At 37.6% G+C, this 18620-nt stretch overlaps 1 protein-coding gene across 1 annotated transcript in view; it reads right to left on the reverse strand.

Annotated features, from left to right (window-relative positions):
• Positions 1-18620, reverse strand: part of PPP4R1 (protein phosphatase 4 regulatory subunit 1) — a 50745-nt gene that overhangs the window by 16707 nt on the left and 15418 nt on the right. Inside the window, exons 8-10 of the mRNA XM_014582358.1 lie at positions 16467-16591; positions 6978-7504; positions 678-850 (exon numbers count right to left, since the gene is read on the reverse strand). Coding sequence (XP_014437844.1) covers positions 678-850; positions 6978-7504; positions 16467-16591 — 825 coding nt within the window. The remainder of the gene's footprint in view (positions 1-677; positions 851-6977; positions 7505-16466; positions 16592-18620) is intronic.

The raw sequence follows: 18620 nt of genomic DNA on the forward strand, positions 1-18620 counted from the left end.
CGCTCTTCCTAAGTCCAACCACCAAAGCCATTATGATCTGTGACCATTCGATTCTGGCAATCAGTGGTGTATTTCTTCTCCATAATTATATAAACAAGGGATAAGAAATACTAATACTAAATAATGCTGGCTTGATGGGACTGTAGCAGGAGATCAGGGGAAAGTCATACAGAATAGCTACAAGTACACAGCGAAGATGATGCCAGGAACAGTACCCACCCTCACACTCCAGAGTCCAGACAATGCCACTGACCCTCCGCAACACGGCCTCAAGTCCCGATCTTCCGCTCAGAATACTGTGTTGCTTGCTGCAGTGAAATGGTCCGATCAGAAACAAAGCACCTCTCCAAAAAGAAAAGGGAAGAGTTAATTATTCTTGATAAAGGGCTTTGTTTCCAGTAAGACTATTTCACTGCAGTGAGCTACATTAACATTGAGTCTACCAAAAGGATTGTTAGACAGAACTGGGATTTACTTTTCCAGGCACTTAATATGACACTAATGTCTCAAGGACAGGATGTGGCAAGAATAATTACTTTTACTTTATGCAAAACGAAGAGCTGAAAAGTCAGCAACAATCAATATGTACTAAGTGATTGGCTACACATCTATACCCCAACAAAAGACTTGTGATTCAAACTACTCTCACTTGCTAAACACTAGACTGAGTTCGTTACCTCAACAGCATCGCTGATTAAAGGCACAGAATCATCTTGATTTATTTTACAGTTTGGTAGCTCATTTATACCCAGTTCATCTTGCAAATCACTTCTCTTTTCTGTACTGATGGTCTCTTCATGAGCATCTAGACTGGAAGCACGTAATGCGGCGGACAGCACTTCCACTTGTGCTGCAGGCAAAAGAAGGAAAAAGAAAATGAGTGACAGCAGGATGATATTCTTGCAAGTTTTTCTCCACCTGTATTATACATTATCAATAAAATGTATACTTTTTTGACACTGCCATCAAAAAGCTGAAAAAAACTTCTACTGTGGTCAATCATTAGTCCTTCAAGAGAAAAAGTAAAAACTAATATGCTTTCATGAGATTAAAAATGTTTATCCACTACTGTACATTATTCTGCGTTAGTATGAAAAGAGAAATGCTATCTAGTTGCTGGAGGTACCTCCAGTTTATTAAAAGGAGTCAATTTCAGTATAAGTTAACTATGTTTTGGTAGTGCATGAATCAAACTGACAAGGCTTACTTACTAAGCTATTTTAGCAGAAGAGCAGTCACACAAACCCTGCCAACATAAAACAATGGTAATTACAAAGATTTTGTTGCAGTTACATTAAAACATATCATGTTTTACTCTAGTTTATTTTTTTTCTTAATTCTTTCTTTGAAAATGAAAATTTACTACCTTGTCCCAAACATAGGGATCCCAAATGAACACTGTGTTGCTTGCAGCAAACTGAAATGGCAACTCTCCAAGCAGCAGTTCTTAAAGCTGGCAATTAGCATTGCCTTCCTTATAAAGGTGATGTGAAATTAAAACAATCTCCTCCCTCCCAATGAGAAATACAGCAAAGAATAGTGCTTAGCATTTACTTTAAGTAACAATCCACCAGGATGTTCAAAATACTTAAATTCAAATTTATTCAAACAAAATCAGTTAACTATTTTATTAAGATAATCTATTACTATGCTATAGCATTCATAAAATTTCACTCCTTTAAGTACATTAAATGCCTGGCAACAGAGATGAAAGAAACATACAGGAGAAGGTTCTACTACATTAGGTCATTACTTGCTAAATTGAGTAAACTGAGGGTATTTATTCATAAAATGTTCTAGTGGAATAGGCTCATTCTTTTCAGAATTTCAGCTGCAATTTATACTGACCCTTTTAATCACTTTGGCTCCCCCTTTTGGAATCTTTAAGTTTCAAAAACCAAACCATCTTTTCAGCCATCTTCTGAACTGGTTCATATGTTACATGAAGATGTATGACATAGAAAAGCATACGAAGTTTCCTGCCACATAAAGTGCACAGGGTGTGTATGTGATCCCTAAGGCACTGCAATGCAGCCATGTTCCCTGGAATTCCTTCCAGAATCTCTGACACAAAATGCTGCACATATGTCTCGTATCTCTAAGTAGATTACATTACCCTCTATTTTGTCCATGTCTGTCCTTGCCTTTGACTTTGTATGTTCATGAAATTTTAAATGAGTTATAATAAGAACTTACCTTCTTCAGAAAATTGATATAAGGAAGATAGAGCCTATGCTGATTCATGATGAAAACTGATGCTCACATTCTCCAGAGAACGAAGCAGAATTTTATGCTCAGCTACTGTTGGAATTTTAGCAGGATAGAGTACACCAGGAAGAATTTAAGGAAACTAAACAAAAAGGACTTTTTGTTTTTTAAAGAGGGATTTTTGCTATAGGGTATGTGCGCTTACTGGAAAACCAGAGACAGAAAGTGAGAAATCACCCCCCCAGGGAGGATGGCCATGCCACAATCCCTTCTCCATTCTCCCCTCAGGATATTGGACACGCACGTACATGTGCCCGACATGAGTTTCAAGCTGCCTGGTCTGGGACTCTAATCATGGTCGACCATGTGGGAGTCCAGCGACGTAAAAGCATTAATCCATCTGCTGGTCCCCACAAAGGTCTTTATTAAGATCTTCATTTTACTTATAATATGGATCTAAATCCCAGGAAGTAGAATTACCCAATAACAGATTCAAAGAGAAATTTGGAAACAACAGTAAACTGTTGTTGCTAACAATCCTAGATTGCTATTCTCCAAGATAGCTGCTAGATTTGGAATTTTTCCCCATGGAGATTCTGGAATTACTGACAGTACTGCTCATTTCTTGTAGTTCAGTTTAAGTGTCACATATTTCACCTATTACCATCATTCCCAATGGAAATGATCGATCTAGGATACTACACATCACCATGCTTAACTCTGAGTATACTGCACTGATACATGAGAAGGAGCTCAGTGACAGAAATCAAGCCACTTAATCACAAATCTGGTACAAGATCTTTAAATGGCACGAATCTGCCAAGTAAGTTTTGCTCATTCAACAATGGATTATGAAGAAAAACAGTCCCCAGTGAAATAGGCTCAGAAAAAGGGACCACCTGGAATTTAAATTTTTCCTCCTTTTCTGAAGAAGCTAGTACAGCTGAGCTAAAATCTCTAACTCTTCCATAAAGTGTGTTGATTAGTCACAAATTCCTAATACAAATAATTTATTGATTTTAATCAGTGACAATATGATTTTTCTCACTAGAGCTGATAAAAGGGCCCATACTGGAAAGAAGCCTTTGTTGTTCTGGGCTCGGGCAGTTGATCCTTTATACCGCTATGAACTCAGCTGTGGATAATAAAGCAGCTCCTAGGAAGTCCACTCAGTTGTTACTTTGAGAGCCTTAGGCCAACCCAGAATCAGCCTGGCCATCTCAAATACTAGGGATTTTAAAACTCCTGAATGAAGAAGAAAAGCCTCCTACAAAAGCATTTTGGAAAAGGGCACCTTTTACACCTTCTTTCCTCTTTTACTACTTCTACTGTTGGCCTTCCATGCAGGATCTAGTCTGGTCTATAACAAAGGGCTTTCTCTTTCTGACATGTATCTGTTAGATACCACAATGCAATCTATGTAAACACCATTAAATTTTATGACCAAAAACACACAAAGGAAAAAAGAAACACATATGCCCTGGGGAAGGTAAGATTTAAATCAGCAAGACTGTGTAGCAAAGCTGCTTTAGAAGAAATGCCCCCAAGTCTTGCTATTGTTTTCCACAAGAAAGTGCCAAGCACTCAGAAAATACACACGAGACAGAGGCTGGAACTTATGTGGGACCATGTGCCCCTCGCTGGCCTCTGGGCAGACTGTATACTCTGCCTGAGAGAGCATCCCTGACCCCAGATCATACCAGCCGGACAATATTACTGTTACTCCCTGGCCAGAATTTAGTTTCCAATTTTGGATTAACTGCCTTTGAAATTCACAGACATTTTCTGATGGAAGGAAATGACTGCCCCACATGGCAGAATTAGAAAAAGCACCAAAAATTACAGTACCTTCCAACACTACAGAAAATTGAGGCAGTTACTTAACAGAGATTAAACAAGCCTTTAGATTTCAAGAAAGCAAATGCTCAAAAATTCTGTAATTTAAGCAGCAAATGCCCTACCCTGCAAGTCTCCGTCTTAAGTTTTCCTGTGGAACTAAATGCCAGGTGACACAAGATGCAGGTTATGATCCAAGTGCCTTGCCCCTTCCCCTGCTCTTTGAGGCTAGGAGTTTTGTCTGGTTGGTACTACTGTCTAGTTAGTACCTGGATAGTAACTGACACATAACAAGTCCTTGGTAAATATGTTGAGTGAATTAAATCCATCAAAGGATATGTTGGGAGTCACCATTTAGAACCACAGGACAATTTGATAGCAGGCATAAGACTGGAATAAGAGGGGCCAGCAGGTGGCATAGTGGTTAGGGTATTGGACTCCCATGTGGCCAACTGCAGTTCAAGTTCCAGACCTGGCAGGAAGGGATTGCAGCATGGCCATCTCCACTGGGGGGTGGGGAGGGTGATTTCTTGCTTTCTCTCTCTCTGGCAAGTGCATATGCCCTATAGTGAAAAATATCTCAAAAAAAAAAAAAAGAAGAATAAGAAATAGAACTGATTAAATCACAAAAAATTTGTATTAAAATCACATAATTATAGCCTATAAATTTATGCTCCCCTCTCCTTAAACCAAAAGGCACATGCAGTCTCCAGAGAAAGAGGGAAAAAGCAACCTCCGACGTGGTGTAATCATGCTGCGACTTCTTTTCCTCCACTTTTCCACCCCATTAGGATTCTGGGCACATACATGCTTTTTAAGCTGTGGGACAGAGATTCAACTGCAATTTGAATCCCTTAACCACTGGACACAGGCCCAAGCCTACAGTACAGTTTTAAGTTAAATAGTATTAGCCATCTTCTGAAACACAGTCACATTTTAAAGCTTGTGTTTATGGGACTAGTAGATAGTGTAATGGTTATGTCACTGAACTCCCATGTAGTTGACCACCGTTCGAGTCCCAGACCCAGAAGCTTAAACTCATGCCAAGCACATGTGCGTGTGCATCAAAAATCCCAAGAGGAGAAGGGATTGTGGTGTGGCCAACCTCCTGGTGGGTGACTTATCACTTTCGGTCTCTGTCTCTGTTTCTCCAGTGAGAGCATGTGCCCTATAGCAAAAATCTCTCTCTTAAAAAAAAAAAAAACTTGTTTGTAAATATTTTTAAAAAAGAAAACTATGCATGTTATTTTTACTACTTGCTGAAAAAACTTAAAGTAGCTTATTTAATGTTTTGATTAACTTAAGTGTCCACTATGTGCCAAAGAACTAGCAGCTACTGCAACACAATGCCAGCTCCCACAATAGGCTTAAAGCCTAGCTACAATTTTTTTTCCATAAAAATGGAATTCAAGAAAAATTAAATGAGTTACAGAAGTGTGAATGAACTTAAAAGTCAAGTTGATAAAATAATAATAAAACTTACTTTTAAAAAAGTTGAAAGTCATAGACATTAAACACTTACTAAAAGTTGACATTTAGCATAAACATCCTTAATTTTAAAAGTATAATTCTCTGTGCCTCAATTCTCTTCATTTAGGGGGTGCAAAAGAATGGGAGAGATGGAGGGACACTGTATAGGGAAGACTTTGGTAAAACTTATATTTTATTAAGCAAAACAAAAACCTAAGTAACCTGCCATAGCACCAAGTTGAAAGAAAATGCGGAAAACTTGACTCATAGTGGGAGTTGGGGGGAGGTAGTAAAAATCAGTGACAATAACAACAATTGAGGAATGATGGAAAGAAAATAAAGCTATAAGGCTTTCATAAAAATAACAACATACTGTGAGAGATAATACAGTGAAAATATTTAATCCTCTGTTCTTGCCCTTGTTATTTCTGAAAAATATCATAAAACATGAACTACTGATACATGCAACAAAACAAAAGGACAAACCTCAAATATGTTAACTAACATTTCGAATTTCACCGACTGGAGATGAAAACCATCAGAAAGGCCATGGTGTTCAAAGGAGTAAAAGATAACACTTCCCTTGGGTCCACACTCCCTGGTTTTGAACAATAGGGAGTATAAGTGACTGACCTAGAACACATACTCTATTTCGGAAGACCCACCATTTTATTTTATTTATTTATTTATTTTTGAGAGGTTTTTACTATAGGGCTTATGCGCTCGCCAGAAAGAGACAGAGAGACAGAAAGCGAGAAATCATCCCCCAGGGGGGATGGCCACGCCGCAATCCCTTCTTCTCCATTCTACTCTCGGGATCCTGAGCACGCATGCACGCACACACCCGACGTGAGTTTAAGCCACCGGGTCTGGGACTTGAACCACAGTCGGCCGCATGGGAGTTCAGCGACATAGCCATTACGCTAACTGCTGGTCCCACCCACTATTTTATTTTAAGACAGAACAACCAGTAAGATTGTTGACTGCAATGAAACTAATTGCAATGAACGAATCTAAGTGGTATATGCATAACCCAATGGAAAAAAGTCAAAGCTGAAAAACTTAAATAACTCTTGTAAAGACTCTGAAGCTCTTAAAACTATTCCATAGGAAATTAAAACCTCTGCTGTTAACTATGGTCTGTCCTTACAAAAGGAACATTATGTGTTCTATTTTATAAAAAAGCTAATGAGACTTAAACTTCCAAAGCACTGTTTGAATATCTGAGAAAACTGCAAAGGGAGTGATCTGTGAATCGATAAATATGCTTACAATGAATACAGTAAGGAATACAATGATGAGCCTATCTTAAATAAAACTTCCTAAAAATAAGATTGATTATATCTATTATGTGAGTATGAGAACACATGATTATGTTGGTCATAATCATTTTTTTTAAGTCAGAAAATAAAATTTTATATCAATTTCAGAACAAACAGAGAACTTGAATGACTCTTCCATACCTTTAACGTCTGGATCATCAATGTGGGGCTCTAGATTTTCTATCATTTCTTCTAGTTCCTTTCTGGTGGCCATGGTGATGTTGGGGGAACCTGGCATGGGGACCTCAGCTGCTGCTTCTGCTCTCTCTGGGCTGAGTTTTCCCCCAGACTCTTGTTCAAGCTCTATATCTAGATCTATGTCAGGAAGAGGAGTCCTCCAGAAATGGAAGGAATTGTACAATTCCTGATCTAGGAGAGTTGACTCTTGTGAACTGGTGCCAACCTCTGGTCGTAAGGTCGATTTGCAGAGACCAGGTTTTGTATCACTGTCATTACTGGCTGCTTCCTGCTGGGATTCTGAGGACAAAGTACACAGTAAAGAGCTGTCCACTGGAACACTCATTTCACTTGGAGATTTCCTAGATGTTTCAGCAGCATGATCTTCCAACGTATTTTCCAGTTTGACGCTGGAAGTACTGACACTGAGATCTGAAGGAATATCCTCTGACCTCATCTGTCCATCCTCTGTGACTTCTTGATCTTTGATCCTTTTATTGTTTCATTTGGGGGAAAAAAAGACAACATGAAAGTATAAAAATAATTACTGAAAAAAATCCAAGAAAGATATTACATACAGCATGTATGCAATTTCCACTATTAAAAATTACAGATTATCTGTACAAATTGAGTTATGTATATTACACTTATAGTACTACTTTTTCCATCAGTTGCTCTGTGTTCAGAGATGTAAACACCTGTTAAGCGTAAGTCTAGGTATTCAAGCATTATTCATTAGTTGGAGAAGGCAACATTTTAGACTCTTGGGAGTCTATAATACCAAGCTAATTTCAATAGCAAGTAACTACGGAAAAAATAATAGGAAGAAAGATTCCTACAGTACAGTGCATTTTAAAATATATACAATTTTCATATTATTTTAACTTTTAGGATTGTCTGTATTGCCATTTTGCTCCAATGAAAAGCTGAGAATTAAAGCCTATGTGCTTAAACATATCAAAACAAAGGAAAAATATATATAGCAGTAGAAAAGATACTCATCCACTATCTCGTAAAATATCTGCTTATGTGTAAATAAGATTATTTTTACTTCTCCCACGATTCACATTTGTCTATTTCCAAAGGTTTCACCAAAATGGAGTCTTGACTTAATTGATAAGGAGAGGTAATATACCAAGTTTCTAATTAAAGTCCACTTAATTTGACTGTTATCTATTACCTAAAGGACTGTAGTAAGCTTTGTTATTTTTCCTCATATTTTATTTGACTCGATTACATTTAACAAGTATTTATTGAGCACCTACTAGGAGCCAGGAACTAAAACCAGGATTGAGGACTCAAAATGTGAATGAGATATAGATCTTACTCTTGAGATTACAGTTAGACGCAAATAAGAAAAGGAATAGCCTGACAGAGTGGGGATTGTAGAAGTAAGCACACTGAACCTGGCAAGTGGAGGTAAGAGTGGAAATGAAAAGACTTGAGAGAAAACGACATTTAGAAGAACTGATAAATGTTTATGAGGCTAAAGGAAAGGAGAAGTATTCAAAGGAGAAATAATACAGGCAAAGCAAGTGTGACAGAAGTACATACATCAGAGAACAGTGGTGAGTTGATGAAACCAAGAGAAGGAAAATCATGGATATTCAGGGAAAAGCACATCATGGGAACCACTGTATCCCATACTAAGTACCTCTGGAATTTATCCAATGGGCTGTGGGAAATTATGTGGGGACTAAGGAAATTATGATAAATGTTGTTTTTGAAAGATCATTTGAAATCAGTATAAAATGAGTTGAGAGGTAAGATTGGAGGCAGGAATTACAGAAGTAAAGGGAAAAGATAATGATGATGGTGGTGGTGTCTTTGGGGCTACAGAAGAAGGGAACACACTGAAATCGTGACAAAAACAACAGGACTTGTTCCCTTAGTCCCCGCTGGAGGTATAAAACAAAGGGAAGAATCCAAGGAGAATTCCAGATTTCTGGCGAGGCCAACTGAACAGATGCTAGTATAACCAACCCAAAGTGAAAAATGCAAGAACCGTTTAATGACAAAGCTATTGAGTTTAGGTTTGGATAGGATGAGTCAGGAATCTATCAGATTCTATGTGTATGAAAAACTGGAAACACCAGGAAAAGAGGTGGAGCCTGAGGAAAGACTTGAAATTCATCAACTCGAAGAGACATGTATGGGGCTGAGGGGTGTGTGTGAGGCAAGAAACATGATTTAAGAAAATCACAAAAACAACACACAGTAACAGAGTGAAGGCAGTTTTCTTATGAAGGACAGTATAAAGACAAGTACATTTTAAAGCTGAAGAAAACAGGTTAGAAGAGATGAAAAATCAAAAACAAAGGAGAGTACTGAAATAGCTAACAAAGTATTATCTGAGAAAAACATAAGTAGACAGATTACATAGGTGAAGAGATACTTCTAAGAAACATGAAAGAGAAATAAAGATGGATGAATAAAGAAATAAAAATTTTTAAAGATTTATTTATTTAATTTCATTTGCTGCTGTTATTATTACTTTTAATTTGACCAGAGAGACAGAAAGAAAGGCAAAGAGAGAAAGCATGTTGCCAGGTCTAGGACTTGAATTGAGCGGCAGGCCATGCAGGAATCTAGCGCTTTTAACCACGTCACCCGCTGGCCCCAAGGAGGTAAATTTGTGAATGTGGGAAAAAATTAGGGGTGTTCCCCTAAGACATACATGTTTTAAATACACATAATAAAAAATATTAAGCAGAGAGCTTAACAGGACTGCGTAAAAGGAGAAAGAAGGATGCAAATATCTATGTAAGATTCCAGTAACGCAGCCACCATATATTAATAGATTCTCATGGAATTAAGTTCACATTGTTTTCAAAAACATTTTCGTTTTAGAGAATTATTTAATTTATTTATTTCACATGAGTTCTGCCAGAGAACACATGATAATAATTTTTTTTTTCATAAGTTTTTGCTATCAGGTGTGTGCACTCGCCAGAAAGAAAGAGACAGAAAGCAAGAAATCACCCCCCGGGGGAATGACCACAGTGCAATCCCTTCTCCTCCATTCTTCTCTCGGGATCTTGGGCATGCACCCACATGCGCCCAGCGTGAGTTTAAGCTACCGGGTCCAGGACTCAAACCACAGTCAGCTACCTGGCAGTCCAGTGACATAGCCATTATGCTATCTGCTGGTCCTGATAATAAAATAATTACAAACACAGATTAAAAAATATATAAATCATGTGAAAATATATCACACAATAAAATTTTCCGCTCTGGTATGCCTCTTCCATTTTTGTTATTATAAAACGTGCAATATGCATGAATAACACAAACATGTTCCAATGTGAAAAAATTTAGCCCCAGGGACCAGCAGTTAGTGTAATGGCTATGTCTCTGGACTCCCATGTAGTCAACCACAGTTTGAGTCCTGTACCCGGTGGCTTAAACTCCTGTCAGGCATGTGTACGTGTGTGCCCAAGATCCAGAGAGGAGAATGGAGGAGAAGGGATTGCGATGTGGCCATCCCCCTTGGGGGGTGATTTCTCGCTGTCTGTCTGTCTCTTTCTGGCGAAAACACATGCCCTATAGCAAAAACCTCTCCAAAAAGAAAAAAAAAAAAAAAATTAGCCCCAAACTTAACTACAGCAGTGGTATTGTATTAATGTAAAACTGAATCTTTAGGGACTTTCAGAATTCTTTATTCCTTATTCATAAAAATGAGGGGTTAGCCCAGATGATCTGTAAAATCCTTTTCCTTTCAAAAACAGCTGTTTCTTTTTTTTTCTTTTTGTTGGTTTTGTGTGAGTATGCGTGCTCACCAGAGACAGAGGGAAAGCGAAAGAGAGAAGAAAGACCCCCACCCCACGGAGTGTGGTCATAACACAATGCCTTCTTGCCCATTTCTCCATCCTGTCAGGATGTGAAGCACGTACACATATGTGCCTGTTGTGTTTTTTATGCCACCAGGATTGGGATCGAAGCCATGGTCAGTTGTGTGGGATTCAACTCCTTTAATTACTAGGCTATGGGCAAGTTCACAAAATAGCTCTTGATGCTATTGCTATTAGAAAATAAATGTTTTCTATATGTGTGTAAATTATATAAAGTTTTCAAAAAAAATCCTTGTTAAAAAACTCACTTTCCCTTTTGATATGCAAAGAACATTATATAAAAATGTGGGATAACTGGAGAAATCTGAATAAAGTCTATAGATCACAGTATTATAACAATGTTAATTAGCTCATTTTTGTAAATGGATTAGTTATGTATCTATATTTCAAAGAAATGTACAGTGAAGAATTTAAGAGAAACTATAAGGATATATGTCTAAAACTTAGTCTCAAAAGAATTCTAAAAAAAAGGCTTATAAAAAAGCAAACACTGTTAAGATGTTAATATTTGGAAAATCTAGATGCAAGATACATGAGATTCTTTGTGGTATCTAATTTTTCTAAAATTTTTCAAACTATAATTTAAAAATTATAGTAAGACAATTGTTCAACAAAGCAGAGAGGAGAACAAATGGATAAAACTGGCAAGACTTCAGTTATTACCTCACAAATCTGAAAACTTTATTTAAAGTACACAAAGGGGGCCAGCAGGGTTGTGGTGGTTAAGATGCTGGACTCCCACATGGTCACTGTGGTTTGAGTCCTGGATCCGGTGGCTTGCTTTCTCACTAACCCTCCCTCTCTCTTTCTGGTCAACATTTAAAAAATAATAATAAATAAAATTAAATAATTCTTGGAACCAGTAGATGACATAATGGTTACATTGCTGGACTCCCATGTAGTTGACCATGGTTCAAATCCTGGACCTGATGGCTTAAAACTCACACTGGGGGTATGTGCGTGTGTGCCCAAGATCCGAAGAGGAGACTAGAGAAGAAGGGACTGTGGCATAGCCATCCCCCTGGGGGGGAGGGGGTGATTTCTCACTTTCTGTCTCTCTGGTGAGCACATGTGCTCTATAGCAAAAATCTCTCTAGAAGAATAATTGTTATTTTTAAAAATACACAAAAAGAACCTAATTAAAACATCATTCAGTATATAAAATTATTCTAGGTGCTTGAAGCTCCTTGATCACTAGCTCATGTTAAACATTAAGATCAAAACTGGGGCCAGTCAATAGCATGGTGGTTAAGGCACTAGACTCCCACATGGCCAATGGATAGAGTCCTGGACGTGGTGGCTTAAAAATCACAAGGGAGGGTGAGTAGCAGGTGATGTGGTGGTTAAGGGCACTGGACTCCCACATGGCTGTGGCTCAAGTTCCAGACCTAGCAGCTTGCTTTCTCACTCTCCCTCTCTCTCACCCTTTGTCCCTCTCTGGTCAAATTAAAATAAATAAATCAATAAGGTTAAATAAAGTAATTTTTTAAAGAAGAAAATCACACTGGGTGCGTATGCATGCCTTCCCAAAATCTCAAGAGGAAAATGGAGGAGAGGAGATTGTGGTATGGTCATCCTCCCAGTGGGTGATTTCGCACTCTCTCTGTGTCTCTGGCATACAGGCATGCACACACACACACACAAAGTCCTTCTGTTTGTCTAACAAATACAAACTTAAAGAGTTTACCTTTAAAATAAAAATCCAAAGACACAAAAATGTTTCCCTCGGCTGAGAGGAATTACAGCATGGGCCAGCAGGTGGCGTGGTGGTTAAGGATGCTGGATTCTCACATGGTTGACTGCAGTTTGAGTCCTGGACCTGGTGGCTTGCTTTCTCACTTTCTCTCTCTTTCACTGTGTCCCTCTCAGGTCAAATTAAAATAAAAAAAAATTAAATAAATAGTTAAATAAAAATAATTCAAAAAGGAAAAAATGTATAAGTTCTCTAAATTCTTTTTTTTCTGGAGTTGAGTAAAAGCCAGTGTAAGATCAGGCTGCTAAATGTCAAAATTCTGACGGTCTTCACTGTCAGACTTTTAAATGCTATTATACAAAGACAAACAAGGAGACCTGTGACTCTGCATAAAGAGAATTATCCTCTCTCTTCAAAAATGTAGGTAACATGAGCACCAGAAGGTAGGTCAGAACTTTCTTTCAAAAAGAACCACAAGTTTTTGTACCTACATACATTTACAATTAATATCCTCAGAATTCCTTACCAGAGGCTGTGGGCTTAGAAAACGGCATACGAGTATTTAAAAGGGAACATAACTTGAACAACAACTGATTAAAGAAGTATGGTATCCTGAGATAAAAGCAAAGAAAAACTACAGGACACTTCTTCCTAGTACTGTGGTTAGGTGAGTGATGTGTTAAGCTTACTGAAATATTTCTAAATTTGTGTCAATAACCATTTTATTTTCACACAGTTGGCATTAATCTGACGAAACCTCAGCATATTAATAAATAGGTCAGTTACTTTAAGATTTTTTGAGATCAAATTGTATTTTTTTAGAATCATTCATTCAAGATTTATTATTCGTCAATTATGTGCCAGGCACAGTGAAGGTTTACTATAAAAAAAGATAAAACACTAGACTGATAAACTGGATAGGCTTACAGTCTACTAAACAGTACATGCAAATACCTCATTTTAAAAGGTCTGATTAAAAATTAGTGCTGCAATTCCAATGCTACTGATAGCAAAGAAAAAATTCCTGAATTCCTGGGAAGTCAGGAAAGGACTCTTGAAGTTAGTAAGTGTAAAGACAGCAAACATGTCGCATTCACTTTGTTAAATGTGTGTCCAGGTGAACAAAATGACCTCCAGGCAGTAGTACAAACAAAAAGCAGGAAGAACCAAAGAACATAGGGCATTTAGAGAATAATATAATCGTTTAATCATATATAATAGAGAATGTTCAATTCACTGCATTTTATTATTATTATTATTTTTAATGCAGAAGGGTACATGCAGAAGAGGGTGGAGGGAAGCACCCTACCCCGCAAGTTTGGCCACATTGCAATCCTTTTCCCTCCAATTCTCCATCTATCAGGACCCTCGGCATGTGCACAGAGTCCCAGAGTGAAGCCAAGAGTGTAGAAGCTAGAACCCTACTCGGCCATATGGGATCTGGATTTCTCTACACATATCCAATTGCTGTACTACAGTATTAGTCTGTCATTTTATGTGGTTTTAAAATGTAAACTTGAGGGACCAGCAGTTGGCATAGTGGCTATGTCACTGGACTCCCATATAGTCGACCATGGTTCAAGTCCCAGACCCAGTGGCTTAAACTCATGCCTGGCATGTGTGCATGTGTGCCCAAGATCCCAAGAGGAGAATGGAGAAGGGAGTGAGGTGTGGCCATCCTTCCTGGGGAGGGGGGTGATTTCTTGCTTTCTGTCTCTCTGGAGAGTATATGCGCCCTATAGTAAAAAAACTCCCCCCCTCAAAAAAAAAGAAAAAAGAAAAAGTAAATTTGAATGTTTAATTTTGCTTCTGCAAAGTGACCTTTATCAGCACTTTCGAGGAGAATTAGTAATAATCTGATCCAGGGTGAGTGAAAGATAAATGCCTCAAAGAGTATTAAGTGACAGTAAATGTTTCCAGGATAAGATGAAGCACTTTCAAACAAGTTAGAAACACATTGCCAAAAACTTGTAAGATAATTGTTTGAGAAAACTGAATCCCAGAAACAGGATCTTGAGACTAGAAACCAAGCTCTAGCTTTCCATTTGTAGTATCTGGTTCATAGTAGGTGCTCAGTTAACTTTTTCCAAAATCAATTAATCTTTAAATAACAGTACAACAGTTTTCAGACAGCTTAAAAAATAAAATACACTGCAGTATTTAAAAGAGGACAAATGGCTCTGAGATTTGATATCTAGGACTTCCTTATAAAGCTAAGAAGTCAAACTAGGCAAAAACTTTCACAACATTTAAACAATGTCTTCCTTAATCAAAAACTGTCTCTGTCCTCCACCATACCATTTATACAATTCAGTAAAGTCAAACAGTAACAGTGAAAATTCAATGGTACAAATAGTACTGACTTGACAACGAAACATACCTCATCACAATGGAAGAAGAATTAAGAAATTAATGTTAAAACAGCCCTTCTAATAATGCCAAGCACTAGTGCTCGGCAAACATGGCCTTGATAGCCACACAGACTGTTTTTATCAATAAAGTTTTACTGGAACAGCCAAACCCAACCATTTCTGTAATGTCAAGTACTTGAAAACGAATGAAAATACTATGTGACCTTTTACAGAAAGTATGCCATCCCCTGTCCAACACAATTCTCTGTAAACTTATATTTTCACTTACTATAGACCCTTCCCAGACTTAAAAATAATTAAGTTATGTTACAGTCTTAAATATTGGGTCATCAGGAAAGTCATGGCACATTTTTGCATAAAAAAAATACATCATGACTTTTCCAACAACCTAATAGATAGTTAAAAAAAAATACTGACTTCAAAAATGAAAAATAGCTAACATTTCCCCCATCACCATTTTTGTCAGACTCCTTACAGCAGTGGGTTTCAAAAGAACTGACAAACTTTGCTTGCTAGGAAGACAGGTTTAGAGTGATTTTTCTTCCTTTACAAAAAACAGTACCTCAGATTGTTTGGCTAAAAAAACAGTAGGAGAACAGGCAAAAAGGTAAAACAAGGCAGCAGAGAAGAAAGGAAGAACTGCCAAATCAAAACACCAAGAAAGCAAATATCACAGTATCAAGACCTATAGAAGAAAATGTCCATTAGCATCATGACAAGGGAGGGACAAGACACTATGCTAACTCGAGCATTATAACAGGGACTGTCTCAAAAGCATCTACTAAAACAAATGATTTCAAGTGCATGACTGTAAAAGTTTATGCACATTTCCCATGCACTAAGTTAGGTTTAAATCATTTTCCCCTTAGTATATAATAAATTCTAAAAATCAAAATTCAACTGAAATTTTTTAATGCAAAAAAATAATTAAAATTAGAGTTGACTCTAAGCTTTGGTTAAGATTTTGGCTCAATTAAATTAATACACTTAATGGTTGATATTCTAGTTAATAATTATACCAATTTGTTGCTAATCATTAAAATATTTTTCCTTCAATTTAGAGATTACAGTCATTCTGTGGACAGAGACTCCAATTCCACAATTAAATTAATTAACTGAAAGGAAAAATTAATAGTCAGAAATAAATGATATAACAAACACATTCCCTAATTAGGTTTCACCCCTTCAAACAAATTTTTAAAAACGACTCTTTAAATTTATATTCACTACCCTATATAAGTATCCACAAATGGTTTAATGACATAATTTATTAAATAAATTCATTCAGAAATTACAGAATCTAACATTTAGTTTTCTGTGTACCAACCCAAGTGTTACATGCAGCTTCTCATTTAATTTGCAACTAACTGAAGAGATGCTTCATAAACAAATGTATTTAAAATAAAACTTCATATAAATATTTAACAATATTTTTATATTCAAAGGAAATAAATTCTCCAAAAAGTACATGTATTGTAAAATAGTGAAAATAACGGTCACAAGTAGCAAAACTGAAAAACAAGTTTTAAAGTTATACCTATTTTTATCTTCTGACATATCTTCTGAACTTTTGCTTTCTTCTTTAAAATATTGGCCTGAGCTAGATGGATTAGCAAAAGTAGATATGAAAGGTCCCAGAGATTGAAAAGCAGCTTGGCGAACCTGGGGGAAAAAAAGAAAAAGACAATAAAAAAACTTAAGTTTATCTTTCTATCTATCTATTTATAGCATAGGGTGGATGTGCTTGCAGAGAAAGACAGAGAAAGTAAGAACTATAAACCATACTCCAAGTAGGATTTGAAAATAGTAATAAATTTATAAATTGTTTTCTTATTTTAACTGTTTTTACCCTACCTTGAATATTTAAACCATGATAAACCTCTACTTAGCCAAAAGTTTTACAAAGTCCTCTTGTATTCTCAAGAACAAAAAAGAAGAAAATCAAGATTGCCAAATAGAAGATATATTAGTGGGGGACCAGCACTTGGCGTAATGGCTATGTCATTGGACTCCCATGTAGTTGACCATGGTTCGAGTCCGGAACCCGGTGGCTTAAACTCACACCGGGCACATGTGTATGTGCCCAAGATCCCGAGAGGAGAATGGAGAAGAAGGGATTGCAGCGTGGCCATCCCCCTGGGGAGGCGATTTCTCACTTTCTGTCTCTGTCTCTCTGGTGAGTGCACGTTCGTTACTTATGGTGAGTGGCCGCTCCCAATAGCAAAAAAAACTCTCAAAAAAAAAACCACATTCGTGAGTCAGCCCAATAACATAGTGGTTAAAGGAACTAGATCCCACATGGCCAAATGCAGTTCAAATCCCAGTCCCAGTGGTTTGAAAAACACACTGGGCATGTGTATGTGTGTACCCCCAAAACCCCAACATGATAGAAAAATGGTGAAGGGATTGCAGCATGACCATGCCCCATTAGGGGGGTGCTTTCACCCTTTCTGTATCTATCTCTCCTGGCCAAGTTATGACCTCTCTGACAATTAAAACAAAACAAAACACTTTAAGAAAGTACAGGAAAGGGCCAACAGGTAGCATAGCAGTTAAAGTGCTGGATCCCACATGGCTGACTCCATGGCTTGAGTTCCAGAACAGGCAGCTTGAAAAACACACCGGGCATGTGTGTGTGCATGCCCAAAATTCCAAGATGAGAATGGAGAAGTGACTGTGGCTTGGCCATGCCCCCTCGGAGGGAAGGCAGTGATTTCTTACTATTCTTCTCTCTCTCTCCAGCAAGTGTATATACCCTGTGATAAAAAAAAAAAAAAAAAAAAAAAAAAAAATCTAAACCCCCCCCCCCAAAAATAGCTAAAAGAAAGTAATTCAATAAAGTATGATAAATACTTCCTAATATTTTCAGGTAGGAAACACTGTACTTTGTTCACTAAAATGTACCAATACAGATGTACTGGAACTACTTATATCCATCAGAAATATAATAATGACCTAAAATATATTTCACAAAGATCTGAAATCATATAAATGAACGAGCAATGTAGGAAGAGTGAAAGGAGTTTATAGAATTTTACTTTGTATTTCTGTGTTTTTATCATTATCATTATTTTTTGACGGGTTCTTGCTACGTTATAATCCTTCTGCTTCAGTCTCCCAGCTGGGGCTACAGGCAGAACACATGCCTGGCTCTTCTAGGGTCTCCCAATGTTACCCAGACTAGCCTTGACCCTCCTACCTCTGCCTTCCTAGGCTGTTGGAATTACTGGTGCATACCACCACACACAGCCCTTAGGTTGACTCGGGTCCTGAACTCAGGACTCCCAGGTTGTTCCCAGCTACAGTGTACTAACAGTGCACACCACTGTGGCTGAGACCTATTTCTGGGTAATTTTTCAAACTAGGATTTTTACAAAACAAAAGTAGAGGCTTTTTGGGAGGAAGTAAATATGGAAAAATGTGGGAGTGGCAGGTGGTGTAGTTAAGGTGGCTGAACTCCCACATGGCCGACCCTAGTTCAAGTCCTGGACCTAGCTAGCAGCTTGCTTTCTCACTTCCCCTCTCTCACTCCCTCTCTCTCACTCTGTCCCTCTCTAGTCAAATTAAAAAAATAAAATAAAAATAAAAATAAAAATAAATAAATAAAATAATTCTTAAAACAATGGACAAAAGCTGGGACCAGCAGTTAGCGTAATGGCTGGGTTGCTGGGCCCCCCTGTAGTCAACTGCG

Source organism: Tupaia chinensis, unplaced genomic scaffold (assembly GCF_000334495.1).
Source record: "Tupaia chinensis unplaced genomic scaffold, TupChi_1.0 Scaffold143584_1, whole genome shotgun sequence".
Classification (NCBI taxonomy): domain Eukaryota; kingdom Metazoa; phylum Chordata; class Mammalia; order Scandentia; family Tupaiidae; genus Tupaia; species Tupaia belangeri.